This window comes from Callionymus lyra, chromosome 4 (assembly GCF_982586985.1).
Source record: "Callionymus lyra chromosome 4, fCalLyr1.hap1.1, whole genome shotgun sequence".
Lineage (NCBI taxonomy): Eukaryota > Metazoa > Chordata > Actinopteri > Syngnathiformes > Callionymidae > Callionymus > Callionymus lyra.
The window spans coordinates 1,429,118-1,454,386 of NC_141821.1; the positions used below are offsets into that span (position 1 = coordinate 1,429,118).

Consider the following 25,269-nt stretch of genomic DNA (forward strand, 5'->3'; position numbering starts at 1 on the left):
GTGTCATTAAACATCAACTAGTGTCAACTCTGGTGTCATTAAACATCAACTAGTATCAACTCTGGTGTCATTAAACATCAACTAGTATCAACTCTGGTGTCATTAAACATCAACTAGTATCAACTCTGGTGTCATTAAACATCAACTAGTGTCAACTCTGGTGTCATTAAACATCAACTAGTATCAACTCTGGTGTCATTAAACATCAACTAGTATCAACTCTGGTGTCATTAAACATCAACTAGTGTCAACTCTGGTGTCATTAAACATCAACTAGTATCAACTCTGGTGTCATTAAACATCAACTAGTATCAACTCTGGTGTCATTAAACATCAACTAGTATCAACTCTGGTGTCATTAAACATCAACTAGTATCGACTCTGGTGTCATTAAACATCAACTAGTATCGACTCTGGTGTCATTAAACATCAACTAGTATCGACTCTGGTGTCATTAAACATCAACTAGTATCGACTCTGGTGTCATTAAACATCAACTAGTATCAACTCTGGTGTCATTAAACATCAACTAGTATCAACTCTGGTGTCATTAAACATCAACTAGTATCAACTCTGGTGTCATTAAACATCAACTAGTATCAACTCTGGTGTCATTAAACATCAACTAGTATCAACTCTGGTGTCATTAAACATCAACTAGTATCAACTCTGGTGTCATTAAACATCAACTAGTATCAACTCTGGTGTCATTAAACATCAACTAGTATCAACTCTGGTGTCATTAAACATCAACTAGTATCAACTCTGGTGTCATTAAACATCAACTAGTGTCAACTCTGGTGTCATTAAACATCAACTAGTATCAACTCTGGTGTCATTAAACATCAACTAGTATCAACTCTGGTGTCATTAAACATCAACTAGTATCAACTCTGGTGTCATTAAACATCAACTAGTATCAACTCTGGTGTCATTAAACATCAACTAGTATCAACTCTGGTGTCATTAAACATCAACTAGTATCAACTCTGGTGTCATTAAACATCAACTAGTATCAACTCTGGTGTCATTAAACATCAACTAGTGTCAACTCTGGTGTCATTAAACATCAACTAGTATCAACTCTGGTGTCATTAAACATCAACTAGTATCAACTCTGGTGTCATTAAACATCAACTAGTGTCAACTCTGGTGTCATTAAACATCAACTAGTATCAACTCTGGTGTCATTAAACATCAACTAGTATCAACTCTGGTGTCATTAAACATCAACTAGTATCAACTCTGGTGTCATTAAACATCAACTAGTATCAACTCTGGTGTCATTAAACATCAACTAGTATCAACTCTGGTGTCATTAAACATCAACTAGTATCAACTCTGGTGTCATTAAACATCAACTAGTATCAACTCTGGTGTCATTAAACATCAACTAGTATCAACTCTGGTGTCATTAAACATCAACTAGTATCAACTCTGGTGTCATTAAACATCAACTAGTATCAACTCTGGTGTCATTAAACATCAACTAGTATCAACTCTGGTGTCATTAAACATCAACTAGTGTCAACTCTGGTGTCATTAAACATCAACTAGTATCAACTCTGGTGTCATTAAACATCAACTAGTGTCAACTCTGGTGTCATTAAACATCAACTAGTATCAACTCTGGTGTCATTAAACATCAACTAGTATCAACTCTGGTGTCATTAAACATCAACTAGTATCAACTCTGGTGTCATTAAACATCAACTAGTGTCAACTCTGGTGTCATTAAACATCAACTAGTATCAACTCTGGTGTCATTAAACATCAACTAGTATCAACTCTGGTGTCATTAAACATCAACTAGTATCTACTCTGGTGTCATTAAACATCAACTAGTATCAACTCTGGTGTCATTAAACATCAACTAGTATCAACTCTGGTGTCATTAAACATCAACTAGTATCAACTCTGGTGTCATTAAACATCAACTAGTATCAACTCTGGTGTCATTAAACATCAACTAGTATCAACTCTGGTGTCATTAAACATCAACTAGTATCAACTCTGGTGTCATTAAAAATCAACTAGTGTCAACTCTGGTGTCATTAAACATCAACTAGTATCAACTCTGGTGTCATTAAACATCAACTAGTGTCAACTCTGGTGTCATTAAACATCAACTAGTATCAACTCTGGTGTCATTAAACATCAACTAGTATCAACTCTGGTGTCATTAAACATCAACTAGTATCAACTCTGGTGTCATTAAACATCAACTAGTGTCAACTCTGGTGTCATTAAACATCAACTAGTATCAACTCTGGTGTCATTAAACATCAACTAGTATCAACTCTGGTGTCATTAAACATCAACTAGTATCTACTCTGGTGTCATTAAACATCAACTAGTATCAACTCTGGTGTCATTAAACATCAACTAGTATCAACTCTGGTGTCATTAAACATCAACTAGTATCAACTCTGGTGTCATTAAACATCAACTAGTATCAACTCTGGTGTCATTAAACATCAACTAGTATCAACTCTGGTGTCATTAAACATCAACTAGCATCAACTCTGGTGTCATTAAACATCAACTAGTATCGACTCTGGTGTCATTAAACATCAACTAGTATCAACTCTGGTGTCATTAAACATCAACTAGTGTCAACTCTGGTGTCATTAAACATCAACTAGTATCAACTCTGGTGTCATTAAACATCAACTAGTGTCAACTCTGGTGTCATTAAACATCAACTAGTGTCAACTCTGGTGTCATTAAACATCAACTAGTATCAACTCTGGTGTCATTAAACATCAACTAGTATCAACTCTGGTGTCATTAAACATCAACTAGTGTCAACTCTGGTGTCATTAAACATCAACTAGTATCAACTCTGGTGTCATTAAACATCAACTAGTATCAACTCTGGTGTCATTAAACATCAACTAGTATCAACTCTGGTGTCATTAAACATCAACTAGTGTCAACTCTGGTGTCATTAAACATCAACTAGTATCAACTCTGGTGTCATTAAACATCAACTAGTATCAACTCTGGTGTCATTAAACATCAACTAGTATCGACTCTGGTGTCATTAAACATCAACTAGTATCGACTCTGGTGTCATTAAACATCAACTAGTATCGACTCTGGTGTCATTAAACATCAACTAGTATCGACTCTGGTGTCATTAAACATCAACTAGTATCGACTCTGGTGTCATTAAACATCAACTAGTATCAACTCTGGTGTCATTAAACATCAACTAGTATCAACTCTGGTGTCATTAAACATCAACTAGTATCAACTCTGGTGTCATTAAACATCAACTAGTATCAACTCTGGTGTCATTAAACATCAACTAGTATCAACTCTGGTGTCATTAAACATCAACTAGTATCAACTCTGGTGTCATTAAACATCAACTAGTATCAACTCTGGTGTCATTAAACATCAACTAGTATCAACTCTGGTGTCATTAAACATCAACTAGTGTCAACTCTGGTGTCATTAAACATCAACTAGTATCTACTCTGGTGTCATTAAACATCAACTAGTAACAACTCTGGTGTCATTAAACATCAACTAGTATCAACTCTGGTGTCATTAAACATCAACTAGTATCTACTCTGGTGTCATTAAACATCAACTAGTATCAACTCTGGTGTCATTAAACATCAACTAGTATCTACTCTGGTGTCATTAAACATCAACTAGTAACAACTCTGGTGTCATTAAACATCAACTAGTATCAACTCTGGTGTCATTAAACATCAACTAGTATCTACTCTGGTGTCATTAAACATCAACTAGTATCAACTCTGGTGTCATTAAACATCAACTAGTATCTACTCTGGTGTCATTAAACATCAACTAGTAACAACTCTGGTGTCATTAAACATCAACTAGTATCAACTCTGGTGTCATTAAACATCAACTAGTATCTACTCTGGTGTCATTAAACATCAACTAGTATCAACTCTGGTGTCATTAAACATCAACTAGTATCAACTCTGGTGTCATTAAACATCAACTAGTATCAACTCTGGTGTCATTAAACATCAACTAGTATCAACTCTGGTGTCATTAAACATCAACTAGTATCAACTCTGGTGTCATTAAACATCAACTAGTATCAACTCTGGTGTCATTAAACATCAACTAGTATCAACTCTGGTGTTATTAAACATCAACTAGTATCAACTCTGGTGTCATTAAACATCAACTAGTATCGACTCTGGTGTCATTAAACATCAACTAGTATCAACTCTGGTGTCATTAAACATCAACTAGTATCAACTCTGGTGTCATTAAACATCAACTAGTATCAACTCTGGTGTCATTAAACATCAACTAGTATCAACTCTGGTGTTATTAAACATCAACTAGTATCAACTCTGGTGTCATTAAACATCAACTAGTATCGACTCTGGTGTCATTAAACATCAACTAGTATCAACTCTGGTGTCATTAAACATCAACTAGTATCGACTCTGGTGTCATTAAACATCAACTAGTATCAACTCTGGTGTCATTAAACATCAACTAGTATCAACTCTGGTGTCATTAAACATCAACTAGTATCAACTCTGGTGTCATTAAACATCAACTAGTATCGACTCTGGTGTCATTAAACATCAACTAGTATCAACTCTGGTGTCATTAAACATCAACTAGTATCAACTCTGGTGTCATTAAACATCAACTAGTATCAACTCTGGTGTCATTAAACATCAACTAGTATCGACTCTGGTGTCATTAAACATCAACTAGTATCAACTCTGGTGTCATTAAACATCAACTAGTATCAACTCTGGTGTCATTAAACATCAACTAGTATCAACTCTGGTGTCATTAAACATCAACTAGTATCGACTCTGGTGTCATTAAACATCAACTAGTATCAACTCTGGTGTCATTAAACATCAACTAGTATCAACTCTGGTGTCATTAAACATCAACTAGTATCAACTCTGGTGTCATGTAGTGAATGTTCTTCAAGACGCAGTAACTTCTCATCATGACCATGTTTTAATTATTACTTTATAAAGTTGCTCTGAAATCTGGACGAACGAGAGGTTACTACTTCACTCCTCCTCCAGCTGTAATCCCGCTTTGTTTATACAACGAGCCCCTCGGAGGTGCGGACTTCATCAGCGTGTGGTATGGAGCTGCAACCGCGTGGACATCATAGTCAGGCGTGACGAGGGAACACGTATGATCCAGCACATGATTCAACAGACGCAGCTTCCACACGTGAATATTTCCAGACGCTGCGTTGTCGCGGTTCAGCTGATGTCGTTCATCAATACTTTAACACGACGGGGGAATAATTGCAGAGTAAGTTATTGGAACCAGAGTTGACACTGAGGCGCAGTGACAGCTGTGGCTGAGCGAGCGCTCGCAGCGAACTGTGCCAGCTTTTCTTTTTTTTTTGGTTCCCAAATGGCTCGTCTCGCCGGAAAGATCCGTCATGTGTGTCGCGCTCGGAGAACGACACCGAGAGCAGAGACGCTGGGTTTCCTTCGCACGTCTGTTGACGCCGACAGATCGAGGCGGCAGTCGCTGGACGGTGTGCAGCAGATCATCTCTTGATGGGGTAAGACTTGGAGACCGCCCGGGGGTCCGTGGACACATCGTTAGCCTCTGATGGGTCGACCAACAGACGCTCGTCGTTTCCTTCTCCGGGTCTGCCGGGGGGGAAGAAGAAGAAGGTGTTTCCAGTTCGACTGAGACATGACCTGGGTATGTCCCGGGACCTCCTCCTATTTGAGCGGCTCACTTTCATTTCAAGAGTAATCTCAACCCCTTTATGGGTTGAAAACCCATCTGCTGTGCTAGGTATGTGCCCTCTGGCCTGGCTATTTCAACCCCCCCCCTCTATATATCTTCACCCGTCACCGGAGTCTGTATACCTGTGTATTGTCTACATTTATCCTTCCTCCCAGCCGGTCAAAGCGGCAGGCCGTCAACAATGAGTCTGGTTCCGCTCGAGGTTTCTGCTTCTAAAAGGAAGTTTTTCCTCATCATTGCTCACTGTACAGTGTTTTGTTTCTTGCTCTTTGTTGAATTGCTGGATCTATTTTTCCTTAATCAACTGTAGTCTTATTTCAACTGTATAGTGTCTTGAGATAACTTTGTTATGATAAGACACTTGAAATAAACTTGAATTGAATTGAATTGAATTGAATTGAAAACGACTTTATGAGAGAAGTCGCAGACAATCAATGTGACGTTTGTCAACAGTCGTGTGCATCTTTAGTAGAGTTACTTCATATACGCTGGACTTTCCATAGACCGGTGTCAGCTCATCTTAGAGTTTCGGATTTTTCGGGACTTTTTGATCTTCCCACTTTTTTTTTGCTCCTTTTTGCTCCTTTATTTTGTTGACTGACTTTCTAAATTCAATTTTCTCTATAGTGTGTCATGCTTTTGGCAGCCACTGGTTCCTTTTTGTGAGGCGAGAAGAAAAGTGCCTCAAGCATAATGAGACGCTTCTGATCGTTGCCTGTGTACGAGCTTTTTTTTCTTAAAATCAAAATCAATCAAACTAAGTGATGTTAAGTTAATATGTATCTTAAATGAATCCAAGAATTGATTTTTGTGTTTAAAGAACCAATTTGATTGATTTTCTTCCTAGTTATTTAGAGGTTAATTTACAAGAAATCATTATGATATGAATATATTGAATAAACGATAATGTTGAAATAGGACGTAAATATACTGCATTAAGATCCGCCCCTGGATTACGATTACGGTCGAAAATTGAGAGCATTTCAGTAATAAGTGAAATAATTATTCAAAAAAACAAGTGAAAATTGTCCTGAAACGCGTTCAAGATCCGCATGTTTCTGTTTTCTGCTCGACTCTCGTTTGACCTACAATCCTTCGCTACACAAATGAACAAAGAGGGAAAAGTTTTAATTTGCTGGAAGTAATTATGTTCTTTTTTTAACCCTTTTTTAACCCTGCGGCGAGAGAAAGAGAAAAACCGACGCGTGTTCACTCATTACGGTGAAAACAAAAACACCTCTGAGGTGAGTGGGTGTTGTGTTCATGGAGGTCATGGATAACCGTGGGTCAGTGGATGAGGTCGAGCTGCTTCTCTCGGGGCAAAACTCGCCGGACAGAAATAAGGTCTTAATTAAAACGTCTTAATTGGAACAAGTTGAACTTGGACGGCGGAGGAAGAACGAGTGTTGGTTTGATGCTGATGAAGAGAATAAAGTTATTTTACTCTGAAGACATCAACGACCTGTTGGTTTGTTTACATCGATCAGTGAGGCCTAAACAGATGTTGAAGACACCTGACTCCTGTCAGAGTCTACTCTGAGCCTCTCTAGGAGGAACATGCTTCTCACTCCAACTCTAAGAGAGACTCGTGTGACCTTTGACCCACAGCTTGTGGTCATAGGTGAGGGTTAGACTGATATAATGAGGGCTTTTGATGGACACTTTGTTGAAGCTCCGCCCACAACCTCTGTTTGACTAGTATAACTACGTTGACTAGTATAACTACGTCGACATGTATAACTACGTTGACATGTATAACTAGGTCGACATGTATAACTACGTTGACTAGTATAACTACGTCGACATGTATAACTACGTTGACATGTATAACTAGGTTGACATGTGTAACTACGTTGACATGTATAACTACGTTGACTAGTATAACTAGGTCGACATGTATAACTACGTTGACTAGTATAACTACGTTGACTAGTATAACTACGTCGACATGTATAACTACGTTGACATGTATAACTACGTTGACATGTATAACTACGTTGACTAGTATAACTAGGTCGACATGTATAACTACGTTGACTAGTATAACTACGTTGACTAGTATAACTACGTCGACATGTATAACTACGTTGACATGTATAACTAGGTCGACATGTATAACTACGTTGACTAGTATAACTACGTCGACATGTATAACTACGTTGACATGTATAACTAGGTTGACATGTGTAACTACGTTGACTAGTATAACTACGTTGACATGTATAACTACGTTGACTAGTATAACTACGTCGACATGTATAACTACGTTGACATGTATAACTAGGTCGACATGTATAACTACGTTGACTAGTATAACTACGTTGACTAGTATAACTACGTCAACATGTATAACTACGTTGACATGTATAACTAGGTCGACATGTATAACTATGTTGACTAGTATAACTACGTCGACATGTATAACTACGTTGACATGTATAACTAGGTTGACATGTGTAACTACGTTGACTAGTATAACTACGTTGACATGTATAACTACGTTGACTAGTATAACTACGTCGACATGTATAACTACGTTGACATGTATAACTAGGTCGACATGTATAACTACGTTGACTAGTATAACTACGTCGACATGTATAACTACGTTGACATGTATAACTAGGTCGACATGTATAACTACGTTGACTAGTATAACTACGTCGACATGTGTAACTACGTTGACATGTATAACTACGTTGACATGTATAACTAGGTCGACATGTATAACTACGTTGACTAGTATAACTACGTTGACATGTATAACTATGTTGACTAGTATAACTACGTCGACATGTATAACTACGTTGACATGTATAACTAGGTCGACATGTATAACTACGTTGACTAGTATAACTACGTCGACATGTATAACTACGTTGACATGTATAACTACGTTGACATGTATAACTAGGTCGACATGTATAACTACGTTGACTAGTATAACTACGTCGACATGTATAACTACGTTGACATGTATAACTAGGTCGACATGTATAACTACGTTGACTAGTATAACTACATTGACATGTATAACTACGTTGACATGTATAACTATGTTGACATGTATAACTACGTTGACATGTATAACTACGTTGACATGTATAACTACGTTGACATCTATAACTATGTTGACATGTGTAACTACGTTGACATGTATAACTACATTGACATGTATAACTACGTTGACATGTATAACTACGTTGACATGTATAACTATGTTGACATATATAACTACGTTGACATGTATAACTACGTTGACATGTATAAAATAACTAGATCGACATCTATAACTATGTTGACATGTATAACTACGTTGACATCTATAACTATGTTGACATGTGTAACTACGTTGACATGTAAAACTACGTTGACATGTGTGACTAAGTTGACATGTATAACTATGTTGACATGTATAACTACGTTGACATGTATAACTACGTTGACATGTGTAACTACGTTGACATGTATAACTAAGTTGACATGTATAACTATGTTGACATGTATAACTACGTTGACATGTGTAACTAGGTTGACATGTATAACTATGTTGACATGTATAACTAAGTTGACATGTATAACTACGTTGACATGTATAACTATGTTGACATGTATAACTACGTTGACATGTATAACTATGTTGACATGTGTAACTATGTTGACATGTATAACTACGTTGACATGTATAACTATGTTGACATGTGTAACTATGTTGACATGTATAACTACGTTGACATGTATAACTATGTTGACATGTATAACTAGATCGACATCTATAACTACGTTGACATGTATAACTAGATCGACATCTACAACTATGTTGACATGTATAACTACGTTGACATGTATAACTATGTTGACATGTATAACTACGTTGACATGTATAACTACGTTGACATGTATAACTGTGTTGACATGTATAACTAGATCGACATCTATAACTACGTTGACATGTATAACTACGTTGACATGTATAACTGTGTTGACATGTATAACTAGATCGACATCTATAACTACGTTGACATGTATAACTAGATCGACATGTATAACTATGTTGACATGTATAACTATGTTGACATGTATAACTAGATCGACATGTATAACTACTTTGACATGTATAACTATGTTGACATGTTTAACTAGATTGACATGTATAACTACTTTGACATGTATAACTATGTTGACATGTATAACTAGATCGACATGTATAACTACTTTGACATGTATAACTATGTTGACATGTATAACTAGATCGACATGTATAACTATGTTGACATGTATAACTACTTTGACATGTATAACTATGTTGACATGTATAACTAGATCGACATGTATAACTACGTTGACATGTGTAACTACGTTGACATGTGTAACTATGTTGACATGTATAACTCTGTTGACATGTATAACTACGTTGACATGTATAACTATGTTGACATGTATAACTACGTTGACATGTATAACTACGTTGACATGTATAAAATAACAAGATCGACATCTATAACTATGTTGACATGTATAACTACATTGACATCTATAACTATGTTGACATGTATAACTACGTTGACATGTAAAACTACATTGACATGTGTAACTAAGTTGACATGTATAACTATGTTGACATGTATAACTACGTTTACATGTATAACTACGTTGACATGTGTAACTACGTTGACATGTATAACTACGTTGACATGTGTAACTACGTTGACATGTGTAACTACGTTGACATGTACAACTAAGTTGACATGTATAACTATGTTGACATGTATAACTAAGTTGACATGTATAACTATGTTGACATGTATAACTAAGTTGACATCTATAACTATGTTGACATGTATAACTATGTTGACATGTATAACTACGTTGACATGTATAACTAAGTTGACATCTATAACTATGTTGACATGTATAACTACGTTGACATGTATAACTACGTTGACATGTGTAACTACGTTGACATGTATAACTACGTTGACATGTATAACTATGTTGACATGTATAACTAGATCGACATCTATAACTACGTTGACATGTATAACTATGTTGACATGTATAACTATGTTGACATGTATAACTATGTTGACATGTATAACTAGATCGACATGTATAACTACGTTGACATGTATAACTATGTTGACATGTATAACTACTTTGACATGTATAACTATGTTGACATGTATAACTAGATCGACATGTATAACTACGTCGACATGTGTAACTACGTTGACATGTGTAACTATGTTGACATGTATAACTATGTTGACATGTATAACTACGTTGACATGTATAACTATGTTGACATGTATAACTACGTTGACATGTATAACTACGTTGACATGTATAAAATAACTAGATCGACATCTATAACTATGTTGACATGTATAACTACATTGACATCTATAACTATGTTGACATGTATAACTACGTTGACATGTAAAACTACATTGACATGTGTAACTAAGTTGACATGTATAACTATGTTGACATGTATAACTACGTTTACATGTATAACTACGTTGACATGTGTAACTACGTTGACATGTATAACTACGTTGACATGTGTAACTACGTTGACATGTGTAACTACGTTGACATGTACAACTAAGTTGACATGTATAACTATGTTGACATGTATAACTAAGTTGACATGTATAACTATGTTGACATGTATAACTAAGTTGACATCTATAACTATGTTGACATGTATAACTATGTTGACATGTATAACTACGTTGACATGTATAACTACGTTGACATGTGTAACTACGTTGACATGTATAACTACGTTGACATGTATAACTATGTTGACATGTATAACTAGATCGACATCTATAACTACGTTGACATCCATAACTATGCTGACATGTATAACTATGTTGACATGTATAACTACGTTGACATGTATAACTACGTTGACATGTATAACTAGATCGACATCTATAACTACGTTGACATGTATAACTAGATCGACATCTATAACTATGTTGACATGTATAACTATGTTGACATCTATAACTATGTTGACATGTATAACTACGTTGACACGTATAACTACGTTGACATGTATAACTATGTTGACATGTATAACTAGATCGACATCTATAACTACGTTGACATGTATAACTACGTTGACATGTATAACTACGTTGACATGTATAACTAGATCAACATCTATAACTACGTTGACATGTATAACTAGATCGACATCTATAACTATGTTGACATGTATAACTAGATCGACATGTATAACTACTTTGACATGTATAACTATGTTGACATGTATAACTATGTTGACATGTATAACTAGATCGACATCTATAACTATGTTGACATGTATAACTAGATCGACATGTATAACTACTTTGACATGTATAACTATGTAGACATGTTTAACTAGATTGACATGTATAACTACTTTGACATGTATAACTATGTTGACATGTATAACTAGATCGACATGTATAACTACTTTGACATGTATAACTATGTAGACATGTTTAACTAGATTGACATGTATAACTACTTTGACATGTATAACTATGTTGACATGTATAACTAGATCGACATGTATAACTATGTGAACATGTATAACTACTTTGACGTGTATAACTATGTTGACATGTATAACTACGTTGACATGTATAACTACTTTGACATGTATAACTATTTTGACATGCATAACTAGATCCACATGTATAACTACTTTGACATTTATAACTACGTTGACATGTATAACTACGTTGACATGTATAACTATGTTGACATGTATAACTAGATCGACATGTATAACTAGATCGACATGTATAACTATGTTGACATGTATAACTACTTTGACATGTATAACTACGTTGACATGTATAACTACGTTGACATGTATAACTACTTTGACATGTATAACTACGTTGACATGTATAACTACGTTGACATGTATAACTACTTTGACATGTATAACTACGTTGACATGTATAACTACGTTGACATGTATAACTATGTTGACATGTATAACTACGTTGACATGTATAACTACGTTGACATGTATAAAATAACTAGATCGACATCTATAACTATGTTGACATGTATAACTACATTGACATCTATAACTATGTTGACATGTATAGCTACGTTGACATGTAAAACTACGTTGACATGTGTAACTAAGTTGACATGTATAACTATGTTGACATGTATAACTACGTTGACATGTATAACTACGTTGACATGTGTAACTACGTTGACATGTATAACTACATTGACATGTATAACTACGTTGACATGTATAACTACGTTGACATGTATAACTATGTTGACATATATAACTACGTTGACATGTATAACTACGTTGACATGTATAAAATAACTAGATCGACATCTATAACTATGTTGACATGTATAACTACGTTGACATCTATAACTATGTTGACATGTGTAACTACGTTGACATGTAAAACTACGTTGACATGTGTGACTAAGTTGACATGTATAACTATGTTGACATGTATAACTACGTTGACATGTATAACTACGTTGACATGTGTAACTACGTTGACATGTATAACTAAGTTGACATGTATAACTATGTTGACATGTATAACTACGTTGACATGTGTAACTAGGTTGACATGTATAACTATGTTGACATGTATAACTAAGTTGACATGTATAACTACGTTGACATGTATAACTACTTTGACATGTATAACTACGTTGACATGTATAACTACGTTGACATGTATAACTACTTTGACATGTATAACTACGTTGACATGTATAACTACGTTGACATGTATAACTATGTTGACATGTATAACTACGTTGACATGTATAACTACGTTGACATGTATAAAATAACTAGATCGACATCTATAACTATGTTGACATGTATAACTACATTGACATCTATAACTATGTTGACATGTATAGCTACGTTGACATGTAAAACTACGTTGACATGTGTAACTAAGTTGACATGTATAACTATGTTGACATGTATAACTACGTTGACATGTATAACTACGTTGACATGTGTAACTACGTTGACATGTATAACTACATTGACATGTATAACTACGTTGACATGTATAACTACGTTGACATGTATAACTATGTTGACATATATAACTACGTTGACATGTATAACTACGTTGACATGTATAAAATAACTAGATCGACATCTATAACTATGTTGACATGTATAACTACGTTGACATCTATAACTATGTTGACATGTGTAACTACGTTGACATGTAAAACTACGTTGACATGTGTGACTAAGTTGACATGTATAACTATGTTGACATGTATAACTACGTTGACATGTATAACTACGTTGACATGTGTAACTACGTTGACATGTATAACTAAGTTGACATGTATAACTATGTTGACATGTATAACTACGTTGACATGTGTAACTAGGTTGACATGTATAACTATGTTGACATGTATAACTAAGTTGACATGTATAACTACGTTGACATGTATAACTATGTTGACATGTATAACTACGTTGACATGTATAACTATGTTGACATGTGTAACTATGTTGACATGTATAACTACGTTGACATGTATAACTATGTTGACATGTGTAACTATGTTGACATGTATAACTACGTTGACATGTATAACTATGTTGACATGTATAACTAGATCGACATCTATAACTACGTTGACATGTATAACTAGATCGACATCTACAACTATGTTGACATGTATAACTACGTTGACATGTATAACTATGTTGACATGTATAACTACGTTGACATGTATAACTACGTTGACATGTATAACTGTGTTGACATGTATAACTAGATCGACATCTATAACTACGTTGACATGTATAACTACGTTGCCATGTATAACTGTGTTGACATGTATAACTAGATCGACATCTATAACTACGTTGACATGTATAACTAGATCGACATGTATAACTATGTTGACATGTATAACTATGTTGACATGTATAACTAGATCGACATGTATAACTACTTTGACATGTATAACTATGTTGACATGTTTAACTAGATTGACATGTATAACTACTTTGACATGTATAACTATGTTGACATGTATAACTAGATCGACATGTATAACTACTTTGACATGTATAACTATGTTGACATGTATAACTAGATCGACATGTATAACTATGTTGACATGTATAACTACTTTGACATGTATAACTATGTTGACATGTATAACTAGATCGACATGTATAACTACGTTGACATGTGTAACTACGTTGACATGTGTAACTATGTTGACATGTATAACTCTGTTGACATGTATAACTACGTTGACATGTATAACTATGTTGACATGTATAACTACGTTGACATGTATAACTACGTTGACATGTATAAAATAACAAGATCGACATCTATAACTATGTTGACATGTATAACTACATTGACATCTATAACTATGTTGACATGTATAACTACGTTGACATGTAAAACTACATTGACATGTGTAACTAAGTTGACATGTATAACTATGTTGACATGTATAACTACGTTTACATGTATAACTACGTTGACATGTGTAACTACGTTGACATGTATAACTACGTTGACATGTGTAACTACGTTGACATGTGTAACTACGTTGACATGTACAACTAAGTTGACATGTATAACTATGTTGACATGTATAACTAAGTTGACATGTATAACTATGTTGACATGTATAACTAAGTTGACATCTATAACTATGTTGACATGTATAACTATGTTGACATGTATAACTACGTTGACATGTATAACTAAGTTGACATCTATAACTATGTTGACATGTATAACTACGTTGACATGTATAACTACGTTGACATGTGTAACTACGTTGACATGTATAACTACGTTGACATGTATAACTATGTTGACATGTATAACTAGATCGACATCTATAACTACGTTGACATGTATAACTATGTTGACATGTATAACTATGTTGACATGTATAACTATGTTGACATGTATAACTAGATCGACATGTATAACTACGTTGACATGTATAACTATGTTGACATGTATAACTACTTTGACATGTATAACTATGTTGACATGTATAACTAGATCGACATGTATAACTACGTCGACATGTGTAACTACGTTGACATGTGTAACTATGTTGACATGTATAACTATGTTGACATGTATAACTACGTTGACATGTATAACTATGTTGACATGTATAACTACGTTGACATGTATAACTACGTTGACATGTATAAAATAACTAGATCGACATCTATAACTATGTTGACATGTATAACTACATTGACATCTATAACTATGTTGACATGTATAACTACGTTGACATGTAAAACTACATTGACATGTGTAACTAAGTTGACATGTATAACTATGTTGACATGTATAACTACGTTTACATGTATAACTACGTTGACATGTGTAACTACGTTGACATGTATAACTACGTTGACATGTGTAACTACGTTGACATGTGTAACTACGTTGACATGTACAACTAAGTTGACATGTATAACTATGTTGACATGTATAACTAAGTTGACATGTATAACTATGTTGACATGTATAACTAAGTTGACATCTATAACTATGTTGACATGTATAACTATGTTGACATGTATAACTACGTTGACATGTATAACTACGTTGACATGTGTAACTACGTTGACATGTATAACTACGTTGACATGTATAACTATGTTGACATGTATAACTAGATCGACATCTATAACTACGTTGACATCCATAACTATGCTGACATGTATAACTATGTTGACATGTATAACTACGTTGACATGTATAACTACGTTGACATGTATAACTAGATCGACATCTATAACTACGTTGACATGTATAACTAGATCGACATCTATAACTATGTTGACATGTATAACTATGTTGACATCTATAACTATGTTGACATGTATAACTACGTTGACACGTATAACTACGTTGACATGTATAACTATGTTGACATGTATAACTAGATCGACATCTATAACTACGTTGACATGTATAACTACGTTGACATGTATAACTACGTTGACATGTATAACTAGATCAACATCTATAACTACGTTGACATGTATAACTAGATCGACATCTATAACTATGTTGACATGTATAACTAGATCGACATGTATAACTACTTTGACATGTATAACTATGTTGACATGTATAACTATGTTGACATGTATAACTAGATCGACATCTATAACTATGTTGACATGTATAACTAGATCGACATGTATAACTACTTTGACATGTATAACTATGTAGACATGTTTAACTAGATTGACATGTATAACTACTTTGACATGTATAACTATGTTGACATGTATAACTAGATCGACATGTATAACTACTTTGACATGTATAACTATGTAGACATGTTTAACTAGATTGACATGTATAACTACTTTGACATGTATAACTATGTTGACATGTATAACTAGATCGACATGTATAACTATGTGAACATGTATAACTACTTTGACGTGTATAACTATGTTGACATGTATAACTACGTTGACATGTATAACTACTTTGACATGTATAACTATTTTGACATGCATAACTAGATCCACATGTATAACTACTTTGACATTTATAACTACGTTGACATGTATAACTACGTTGACATGTATAACTATGTTGACATGTATAACTAGATCGACATGTATAACTAGATCGACATGTATAACTATGTTGACATGTATAACTACTTTGACATGTATAACTACGTTGACATGTATAACTACGTTGACATGTATAACTACTTTGACATGTATAACTACGTTGACATGTATAACTACGTTGACATGTATAACTACTTTGACATGTATAACTACGTTGACATGTATAACTACGTTGACATGTATAACTATGTTGACATGTATAACTACGTTGACATGTATAACTACGTTGACATGTATAAAATAACTAGATCGACATCTATAACTATGTTGACATGTATAACTACATTGACATCTATAACTATGTTGACATGTATAGCTACGTTGACATGTAAAACTACGTTGACATGTGTAACTAAGTTGACATGTATAACTATGTTGACATGTATAACTACGTTGACATGTATAACTACGTTGACATGTGTAACTACGTTGACATGTATAACTACGTTGACATGTGTAACTACGTTGACATGTGTAACTACGTTGACATGTATAACTAAGTTGACATGTATAACTATGTTGACATGTATAACTAAGTTGACATGTATAACTATGTTGACATGTATAACTAAGTTGACATCCATAACTATGCTGACATGTATCACTACGTTGACATGTATAACTACGATGACATGTATAACTATGTTGACATGTATAACTAAGTTGACATGTATAACTACGTTGACATGTAATAACTACGTTGACATGTATAAAATAACTAGATCGACATCTATAACTATGTTGACATCTATAACTACATTGACATCTATAACTATGTTGACATGTATAACTAGATCGACATGTATAACTACTTTGACATGTATAACTATGTTGACATGTTTAACTAGATTGACATGTATAACTACTTTGACATGTATAACTATGTTGACATGTATAACTAGATCGACATGTATAACTACTTTGACATGTATAACTATGTTGACATGTATAACTAGATCGACATGTATAACTAGATCGACATGTATAACTATGTGCACATGTATAACTAGATCGACATGTATAACTACTTTGACATGTATAACTATGTTGACATGTATAACTAGATCGACATGTATAACTAGATCAACATGTATAACTATGTTGACATGTATAACTACTTTGACATGTATAACTATGTTGACATGCATAACTAGATCCACATGTATTACTACTTTGACATGTATAACTACGTTGACATGTATAACTACGTTGTCATGGATAACTACGTTGACATGTATAACTATGTTGACATGTATAACCAGATCGACATGTATAACTATGTTGACATTTATAACTACTTTGACATGTATAACTATGTTGACATTATAACTAGATCGACATGTATAACTACTTTGACATGTATAACTACGTTGACATGTGTAACTACGTTGACATGTGTAACTACGTCGACATGTATAACTACGTTGACATGTATAACTACGTTGACATGTATAACTACATTGACATGTATAAGTATGTTGACATGTATAACTAGATTGACATCTATAACTACGTTGACATGTATAACTACGTTGACATCTATAACTATGTTGACATGTATAACTACGTTGACATGTATAACTACGTTGACATGTATAACTATGTTGACATGTATAACTACGTTGACATGTATAACTAGATCGACAACTATAACTACGTTGACATGTATAACTATGTTGACATGTATAACTAGATCGACATGTATAACTATGTTGACATGTATAACTAGATCGACATGTATAACTACTTTGACATGTATAACTATGTTGACATGTATAACTAGATCAACATGTATAACTACGTTGACATGTATAACTATGTTGACATGTATAACTAGATCGACATGTATAACTAGATCGACATGTATAACTATGTTGACATGTATAACTACTTTGACATGTATAACTACGTTGACATGTATAACTAGATCGACATGTACAACTACTTTGACATGTATAACTATGTTGACATGTATAACTAGATCGACATCTATAACTACGTTGACATGTATAACTATGTTGACATGTGTAACTACGTTGACATGTATACTACGATGACATGTATGACTACGTTGACATGTGTAACTACGTTGACATGTATAACTACGATGACATGTATGACTACTTTGACATGTATAACTACGTTGACATGTATAACTACGTTGACATGTATAACTACGTTGACATGTATAACTAGATCGACATGTATAACTATGTTGACATGTATAACTAGATCGACATGTATAACTATGTTGACATGTATAACTAGATCGACATGTATAACTACGTTGACATGTATAACTATGTTGACATGTATAACTAGATCGACATGTATAACTATGTTGACATGTATAACTAGATCGACATGTATAACTAGATCGACATCTATAACTATGTTGACATGTATAACTACTTTGACATGTATAACTATGTTGACATGTATAACTAGATCGACATGTATAACTATGTTGACATGTATAACTAGATCGACATGTATAACTATGTTGACATGTATAACTATGTTGACATGTATAACTACTTTGACATGTATAACTATGTTGACATGTATAACTATGTTGACATGTATAACTAGATCGACATGTATAACTACGTTGACATGTATAACTATGTTGACATGTATAACTAGATCGACATGTATAACTATGTTGACATGTATAACTACTTTGACATGTATAACTACGTTGACATGTATAACTAGATCGACATGTACAACTACTTTGACATGTATAACTATGTTGACATGTATAACTAGATCGACATCTATAACTACGATGACATGTATAACTATGTTGACATGTGTAACTACGTTGACATGTATAACTACGATGACATGTATGACTACGTTGACATGTGTAACTACGTTGACATGTATAACTACGATGACATGTATAACTACGATGACATGTATGACTACTTTGACATGTATAACTACGATGACATGTATAACTACGATGACATGTATGACTACGTTGACATGTGTAACTACGTTGACATGTATAACTACGATGACATGTATAACTACGATGACATGTATAACTACGTTGACATGTATAACTACGATGACATGCATAACTACGTTGACATGTATAACTACGTTGACATGTACAACTACTTTGACATGTATAACTATGTTGACATGTATAACTAGATCGACATCTATAACTACGTTGACATGTATAACTATGTTGACATGTGTAACTACGTTGACATGTATAACTATGTTGACATGTATAACTAGATCGACATGTATAACTAGATCGACATGTATAACTATGTTGACATGTATAACTACTTTGACATGTATAACTACGTTGACATGTATAACTAGATCGACATGTACAACTACTTTGACATGTATAACTATGTTGACATGTATAACTAGATCGACATCTATAACTACGTTGACATGTATAACTATGTTGACATGTGTATCTACGTTGACATGTATAACTACGATGACATGTATGACTACGTTGACATGTGTAACTACGTTGACATGTATAACTATGATGACATGTATAACTACGATGACATGTATGACTACGTTGACATGTATAACTACGATGACATGTATAACTACGATGACATGTATGACTACGTTGACATGTGTAACTACGTTGACATGTATAACTACGATGACATGTATAACTACGTTGACATGTATAACTACGATGACATGTATAACTACGTTGACATGTATAACTATGTTGACATGTATAACTAAGTTGACATGTAAAACTAGATCGACATGTATAACTATGTTGACATGTATAACTAGATCGACATGTATAACTACGTTGACATGTATAACTACGTTGACATGTATAACTATGTTGACATGTATAACTAGATCGACATGTATAACTATGTTGACATGTATAACTAGATCGACATGTATAACTACGTTGACATGTATAACTATGTTGACATGTATAACTAGATCGACATGTATAACTATGTTGACATGTATAACTAGATCGACATGTATAACTAGATCGACATCTATAACTATGTTGACATGTATAACTACTTTGACATGTATAACTATGTTGACATGTATAACCATGTTGACATGTATAACTACTTTGACATGTATAACTATGTTGACATGTATAACTATGTTGACATGTATAACTACTTTGACATGTATAACTATGTTGACATTAACATCACATTAACATAGTTTAAAGTCATATAACCTAAAAGTCCTCTTTTTTATCTTCTTTTTGAAATGACAAGTCGTCTCTGAAAACAAACCAAATTGAATCAAGACGAGTGAGAGAAAAAGATCAAAGGTCAAGTTGACAAAAGTCGTCTCACTATGAGCTGGTGTTTAGTTTAGCAATCTATTCGCTACGAGCTAAAGTGGAGTCGAGTGGAAACTACATGAACTTTTCATTATATGTCAGTTTTCACGCCATTTGCCTCACTTTTGCTTCCTCGTCCACCGTCAGCGCTTTGATGGTGAGCTCAGCAGTGCCAGGTTTTGAGAAAATGAACTGATGAAAATGAAAAAGTGAATTGAATGAAGAAATAATTGTGTTTTTATTGCATTAAAATAGTGTCAATCATGTGAGTTCACACACGTTGTTGCTTCACATCTGATAAAGCCAACAGGAAGTAGACGTAGAACATCCTGTTATCGTCTGGTTCCACCAATCGTAGGCGAGAAGCTGCTGATGGTGAAGAGATTGACATCATGAAGCTGCAGAGGCGACTCTCACTCACAGACGCAGACATGGCTGCACTGATGCTGCTGCTGCTGACCTTCTTCTCCAACAACATCCTCGCTGAGATCCTCAAGATAGAAGGATCGTCTCATCGCTTCTTCCTGAACAAACCAGCTGATGACGTCTGCTTGATCTCCAGATGGATCGGTGAGGAGAAGGAACTTCTGTGGAACTCTTCACATCATGTGAGTACAAGTGAGTGTGACTTCGATCGTGTCTGAACTGATGTGTTGAACGTTCTCCAGGTCACCATGAGCGAGGACTCCAGTCTGCAGAGAGAAGCTTCTTATGAAATATACCCTCTGAAGGTCTCAGACTCGGGTCAGTACCAAGAACTGTGCTGGACCCAGAACAACGTGACGCACGAGAAGAACTTCACTCTCCTGGTTTGTGACGAACGAATGATGAGACGTCAGGTCTTGAGACCTTATCTTGGACAGACACTGGAGCTGAACTGTGAGGGTGTGGGACCAAACCAGAGTGTCCAGTGGACTTTACTTCAATATAACGACAGAACAGGAAATGTTGATATAACTTTAATCGATGATGAAACATCTTCAGTGAACAAACTACAGCAAGTGAAGAACAAACCTTCTCTTCTGTTAACGTTTGGTGTGAGTTCTGGTGACTTCAGTTATTACTGTCTGCAGAAGAACCATCAGAGCTGTGAACTACTGGGATGTTTTTATGTTGATGTACAAGATAATTACATTCACAGGTCAGTGGGAGAGAGTCTGGAGCTGAACTGCTCTGACGTCACTGGAAACAAACCACACAAGTGGATCATTGAATCATGGGGGGAGAGGAAAGAGAGTCACAACTTCACTCTGATGTTTCCATCACTGACCTTGAACCACACAGGTAGATACACCTGTGATCGCAGTGGTCAGTATGATCAATACTACCTGACTGTGTGTCCTGAGTCTGACCCGCCTGCTGAGGTGTTCTTCACTGGAGGAGAGAACGTGACTCTACGATGTGACTGGAAACAGACTGATGAGATCCTCTGGTTCATGAAGACAAACAGAACTGAAGGAAGAACATCACGTGTATCATATGAAGAACAAGAAGACAGAATCTCTCGCTCCGACACGAGCCTGGTGATCACGAACATCTCTCTGGAGCACAGAGGAGACTTCTGGTGTGTGGTTGGGAAAGACCAACGTTGTGTGTTCACATCTAAGACCCTTGTAAAGTTCGGAGAGCCAGAGGTTGATCACCATCTGGTGCGGTCTGTGCTGCTCAGTGTCGTGATCTTCATGATGTGTGTTGTTGTTGTTGTTGTTGTTGTTGTTGTTGTTGTTGTTGTTGTTGTCCAGAGGAGCAGAGAGCAGCTCCCAGCACCTGTGGAGGAAGTGCAGATGTTGGAAGTGTCTCCAGCAGATGTTCAGCCAGAGACTCTCTGAGCGTCAACATGATCCACGAGTGTTTGGATGAATCTTTCTTTGTAATCATTGTGACTCTTGTTTGCTCTGCAGTGTCAATAAAGTTTAACCTTTGACCTCCAATAAAAGACTCCAGTTTCCTTTGTGTAGAGATGAAGTCGATGTGTTGACGTCACATATTGTTCTTTTTTCTTCCTGTTGAAATACTTTGATCAGAATCTACTGATTGATGGTGAGATTTACTTTAACATGTTCAAATTCCAGAAGTTAAAACAAAGTTGATACTTTGTCATGAAAGATGAAAGTATCTAAAGTGATGCAGCAGTGATGACGTCACCTGATCGTTTATGATCCAGTAACTCTGTGCTCGTTTGCTTTTGTCTGGTGGCTCTGTTATGATGAATTAAAAAAGCTTTGCATTGTTTTATATTGAATTTAAAGTGCTTCGAATTATTGAATAATTGAAATTAATATATAACAAATATTAAATGTCCGCAACATCTCAGACAATCATTAACTAATGATCTTTACATAATGGACTTGCTCCTGCTACGAGCACCACTGTAAAGAATCAATGTATGCTTTGACGAGGACTTATCATTTAACTCACACATAAAACAAATCTCACGGACTGCTTACTTCCACCTTCGTAACATTTCAAAAATCAAGCACTTCCTTCCTTTAGATGCTGAGAAGCTCATCTTTTGTAACCTCCAGGCTGGACTATTGTATCTCTCTTCTGTCAGGATGTTCTAAAAAGTCTCTCAGAATCTTCAGCTCATTCATCTGCAGCTCGTGTCCTGACTAAGACTAAGAGGCGCGAACACACCTGTACTGTCTTCACTACATTGACTTCCTGTAGAATTTAGAATACAATTTAAAATCCTTCTCCTAACCTATAAAGCCTAACATGGTCTAGCACCAACATACATTAAAGATTTAATCCAAACTTACCAACCCTCAAGGACCTTACGATCCTTAAATTCTGATCTATTAGTTATACCACAAATCTCTAAATGTAGATTTGGAGCCAGGGCCTTCAGGCAGAAACTCTCTCTATGTATAAAAACAATCTTAAAACATTACTTTTCGATAAAGCCTATAACTGTTTATCTTAGCTGCTATAACTAACTTAACTGTTTATCTTAGCTGCTATAACTAACTTAACTGTTTATCTTAGCTGCTATAACTAACTTAACTGTTTATCTTTAGTTGCTATAACTAACTTAACTGTTTATCTTTAGCTGCTATAACTAACTTAACTGTTTATCTTAGCTGCTATAACTAACTTAACTGTTTATCTTAGCTGCTATAACTAACCTAACTGTTTATCTTAGCTGCTATAACTAACTTAACTGTTTATCTTAGCTGCTATAACTAACTTAACTGTTTATCTTTAGCTGCTATAACTAACTTAACTGTTTATCTTAGCTGCTATAACTAACTTAACTGTTTATCTTAGCTGCTATAACTAACTTAACTGTTTATCTTTAGCTGCTATAACTAACTTAACTGTTTATCTTAGCTGCTATAACTAACTTAACTGTTTATTTTTAGCTGCTATAACTAACTTAACTGTTTATCTTAGCTGCTATAACTAACTTAACTGTTTAGCTTAGCTGCTATAACTAACTTAACTGTTTATCTTAGCTGCTATAACTAACTTAACTGTTTATCTTTAGCTGCTATAA

General features: G+C 34.7%; 1 protein-coding gene across 1 annotated transcript; it reads left to right on the forward strand.

Moving 5' to 3' along the window:
* Nucleotides 1-22,200: 22,200 nt before the first annotated feature.
* On the forward strand, nt 22,201-23,670 carry LOC148080537 (uncharacterized). The gene is made up of 2 exons (XM_087790260.1): nt 22,201-22,378; nt 22,439-23,670. The coding sequence occupies exons 1-2, from the start codon at nt 22,202-22,204 to the stop codon at nt 23,597-23,599; spliced, it is 1,338 nt and encodes a 445-aa protein (XP_087646386.1). The 5' UTR covers nt 22,201; the 3' UTR covers nt 23,600-23,670.
* The last annotated feature ends 1,599 nt before the right edge of the window (nt 23,671-25,269 follow it).

Excerpts from the sequence above, each read along its gene's own strand:
- LOC148080537 (XM_087790260.1), top strand. The coding sequence starts at position 22,202 with ATGGCTGCACTGATGCTGCTGCTGCTGACCTTCTTCTCCAACAACATC. Across the intron at positions 22,379-22,438 it reads TGTGGAACTCTTCACATCAT|GTCACCATGAGCGAGGACTC; the intron begins GTGAGTACAAGT and ends AACGTTCTCCAG.